The sequence below is a fragment of the Rhagoletis pomonella genome, unplaced genomic scaffold (assembly GCF_013731165.1).
Source record: "Rhagoletis pomonella isolate Grant_MI unplaced genomic scaffold, Rhpom_1.0 Rhpom_scaffold_00009, whole genome shotgun sequence".
Taxonomy (NCBI): Eukaryota; Metazoa; Arthropoda; class Insecta; order Diptera; family Tephritidae; genus Rhagoletis; species Rhagoletis pomonella.
Window position 1 is genome coordinate 38,427,932 of NW_023458563.1, and position 4,162 is coordinate 38,432,093.

Consider the following 4,162-nt stretch of genomic DNA (forward strand, 5'->3'; position numbering starts at 1 on the left):
TAGGGCAGGACAATCAATTTTTCCTAAAATATTCTCCAATATAAAAGGAATAGATAAAAATAACGTTACGCAATGTCATTAGTTTAATTAATAGACATCGAGAAGGATATGACGGCTTCGGTTCTGAGAAGTTTAACGTAAGAAGAGCGTACCTAATAAACACTTTCTGAACTGAATCAAGTATGTTAATCTGGAATTGGTGGTATGGTCTCCAAATGAACACACCATAATAAAATTCGGATTTTCAAATCTCACATTATGTTATCGTGATAAATCTTTTGTTTCAGTATAATCTGTCAAGAATGCTCAGTACGGTGAAGAACGTTGGCACTCATCATATTCTTAGTGCAAAAAAGTACATAAACTTTATTTTCAGAGAAAATAAATATCAAGTCATAAATTACAAAAATTTAGTTTTTGCATTTTCTTACCCAAAATTTTAAGTCATTATTCATTGAAAAACATTTGCATTGACACAAAGTCAATCAAGGAGTTATGAGAAATAATATGAACTAAATTAATAATTTGACCGGCTATATCGTCAAAATACCTCTATGTGCGCCGTATAGTAAAAGCAAAATTTGTAATTGTGTCCCGGTTAAAATGAGTGAAGTACAAAGAATGTTCGAAATTTTTTTTTTGTTTTGAAGAAGCTATTTGCAAAGATGTTCCCAAAGATCAAATCGTTTTTTTACTAACCTTAAACTTCCACTTTGGTATACTTAAATGCCATCTTGCATAACTTTATTGAATTTCCCTGAGTTTTGCACGAAGTAAGAGTTTAAGTAAAAAACGTCACATATATTGTAAAAAATTAATGTTTGAAAGAACAAACTGTCGAAGGATTTTATTTCGCTTTTGAAAAGGTAATAATGTCAATTAATTTTATTTCGCACTACTTTGCGAAATAGTGTCAATTGATGTTATTTCCGTTGATTTTGTTACCCGTCACCTACATAAATACATGCATGCAAACATCTTGGTCTCCCTTTTTATTCCCTATTCAACAACTCTGTATTCAAGTCGAAACTGTTAGCTATATGTTTTTTCAAATATTCCCGTAAAGAAAGGCTTACCTTATAAAATACCATGACACAGAAGAGAACTAAAAAAGCTTAAGAAATAAATTTTACAAAAGGTTTGAGTTAACAAAAAATTAAATTTTTTTGTCAGGTACCAATATTATTCAATGGTATTTAATCACCTAAATAAATTTCTTTACAAAACCTACATTCGAAATGCAGATAGTCAAACATTAAATCCAATCCCAAATGATTTTGGAACCTCATATGTATGTCAGTTAGAAACGTTCTGGTTCTAGTATACCTACATCCGTGTTCTTGGACGATAGATTAGCAGAGGCTCCACTAAACATTGCTAACTTGCTTGCTGACTTTTGTAAGTCGAATTTTGTTTCAAACGATGAGGAACCCTTACCAAATTTTTCGTCTGACATTGATATGTGCCTTAATTTTAGCTCCCTAACATTTAAATTCAGTAATGCAAATGGAATAGTTGCACTTATGCACTGCGTTATCATTGACTTTACATTTACAGGTCTATTCTGCACGTTGCCGAAGATTTTGTAACCGGAAAATTGTATTACCCAAAAATGTTACCAGTTCTTGTCACCGCGATTCTAGGTACGTTGGTACCTAGTTAAAATATTCAGCAATTCAGCTATGAAGAATTGTGAAAATCCTGGCATTGCATATTTCACGGGGCAATAATTTGTTACCAGCTTATGAGATGGTAACAAAATTTACCGGTTACAAGAGTACACAGAATGCGAAAATGGTTTAAAAATTGACAGGAACTTTATTTACCGGTTACAAACTTTTTATTACCAGCGCAGAATAGACCTGTTAGTGTAATACAAGGCTTAATTGATTGCCGTTATCTTTATGAGAAGATTAGTTTTGATGTTCCCAGTCACACTTTTCGCAGGGTAGGCCCTGTTATGGCGCAAATGTTAAAACTCGGGTGGCTATCAATGCTCCTTTAGCTAGATCTATGCGACAATTTAATATAACATCTCAAAATGCCACAATCGAAATTGCCTTTACAAAAATAAGCTTTTACAAATATCCTAAACACAATTTTCTTATGTTAGTTTTCTTTATTTTAAGTTAAGTCTTAATGATATGTGTTTTCTGTGTAAACAGCCTGAAGAAGTTGTTTCATAGACTGAAACAAATAACTAAATAAATAAATAAATAATAAGCAGACCGCAATATTTCGACTGTTAATCGCTGTGGATTGCCCGTTGGAAAGTTACTCGTTCGTATATCAAAGTTCGCCTATTTTTACTATGTGCCGCAAGTTTTTTAATCAATTTTTCGAAATTGATTTACTACGAAAAAAGGTGTTTTTGCAGGATTACTCCGATTGTTTTATTTAAGACGTCTAGTAAAAATATGGGTCCACCATTTGCAGATTGGAATAACAAAAAGCTTGTTGGCGTTCAAGTTGTCGGAGTAATAAACAAGTGTTCGTGGGGTATAAAACTGGACAATGTTTATAACAATAGGAAAATTCAACGTCACCGTTACCTACGGAGTGCTGAGCTTTAGACTGGTTAGGATCTTGTGTGCATATCTTGTACTTTAAGTTGTTATAAACTAACATTTCACTTCTTGGCGAATCGCCTATGCTGTTTATATCTGGGACCTAAACGACAATATAACTTAAAATAAAACAAAACTGAATAACTTGAAAATAAGTGTTGTTTATTCCTTAACCAAGTTCTGCCCTCTCCTACTACACATATGCTTACTTTTATACATTCTTGGACTGTGCGATCTTGAAAACTTCTACTAAACTTACATTATTTGTTTTGCTTTTGTAATTAGTTGCCACAAAAGTCACTACAGAAGTCCCAACTTCAAGACGAGCAGATGTAAGTTTTCGATTTAAATATTCAAAGCAAAAGCATAAGGCAACTTACCTTATGCTCAGAACAATTTTTTTTATGATATTCTCTTTACAACGAGTGCATCTACACCTTTGGTATACACAAAAAAACTTCTATCATACTATATTTTATTATCTTTCGCTTTCTATGAACGCTCGTGTATTTTTCTAAAATAACATGTTTGGAACATTTTAAAATTGTTCACGCCCCGAGTACCATATTTTCCAAAAGCCACGAATTCTCGAACTAACACATAAATATTTGCTGATGGAATTTGTTATCATTATCTATTGTACAATCGTAGATGCACCCTTTCCAAGCACTCCATCTGTCAATTTGGTGCTCGTCTGCTCTTTTTCGTTGCATACTCAAGCGCGCAATAAGTTACATATGTGCATTTTCTTGTAACTTTATAATACATATGCATACATACACCATATTAGTTTCTGCGTACTCTTATTTGCATTTAAATACGTGTGTGTATTCGCTTGCGTTTTCACCTATTATCAGGCTGAAATTATTTGATGGCATATACATATGTAAGTACATATGTATTCCTCATTCTCATAGCTACATATCGTCGCCTGGGTAAAATATTGTCGTAAGCGTCATACGTACATGCGTAACATACGACAATCTTTTACCCAGGCGACGATATGTTATTTCCTGACAATCGCGGTAGTCTTTTCGTGAACCGCAAAATTAATATTTATATTTAACTAGGCGTTATGTCGAGTGTGTGTAAATAAAACTGTGAATAACTAACTCTTTTTTGGTAGATTTCGTCAGCCGTACGTTTCAAACGTATCAAAAGTAAGAACTGTTTGGTTGTTCGGAAAGTTTGTATGGCTTGGTCATATTTTCGTTGTTTGCTACGAGCTTTCGTCACCGTTCGCATCAAGCGTGATTTTACGAAGGATAGCGAGCGCAGAGATAACGTCATTACAGGCACGCTTTCACTTTATTGTTTGTTTTGTTTTTGCCTGTTGGTGTATGTATTACCATTTATTCATAACACGAAACGAGACACACGCTCACTCGTCTCCTAAACTTTTTGAAAAATCTGCAAGGTTACCAGACTGATATTAAAACACCTACATTATGGTCACATATGTATGTAGATAGATGTTTTACTATTCCCAGTCAGCAAAATGTTCCTCAAACTGTTCGAGAATAGAAAGAATTGCCGATAAAATCCTATTGTTCCATCCGTTTCCTGATTTCTTTTCTTGAAGTATTTCGGATAAT

The 4,162-nt window shown here is 33.5% G+C and overlaps 1 protein-coding gene across 1 annotated transcript in view; it reads right to left on the reverse strand.

The window, feature by feature from the left end:
• Window positions 1–3,901, reverse strand: part of LOC118745773 (synaptotagmin-7) — a 431,457-nt gene extending 427,556 nt beyond the window's left edge. The window contains exons 1-2 of the mRNA XM_036479436.1: window positions 3,681–3,901; window positions 3,415–3,425 (exon numbers count right to left, since the gene is read on the reverse strand). Coding sequence (XP_036335329.1) covers window positions 3,415–3,425; window positions 3,681–3,857 — 188 coding nt within the window. The 5' untranslated portion in view covers window positions 3,858–3,901. The remainder of the gene's footprint in view (window positions 1–3,414; window positions 3,426–3,680) is intronic.
• Window positions 3,902–4,162: the final 261 nt, after the last annotated feature.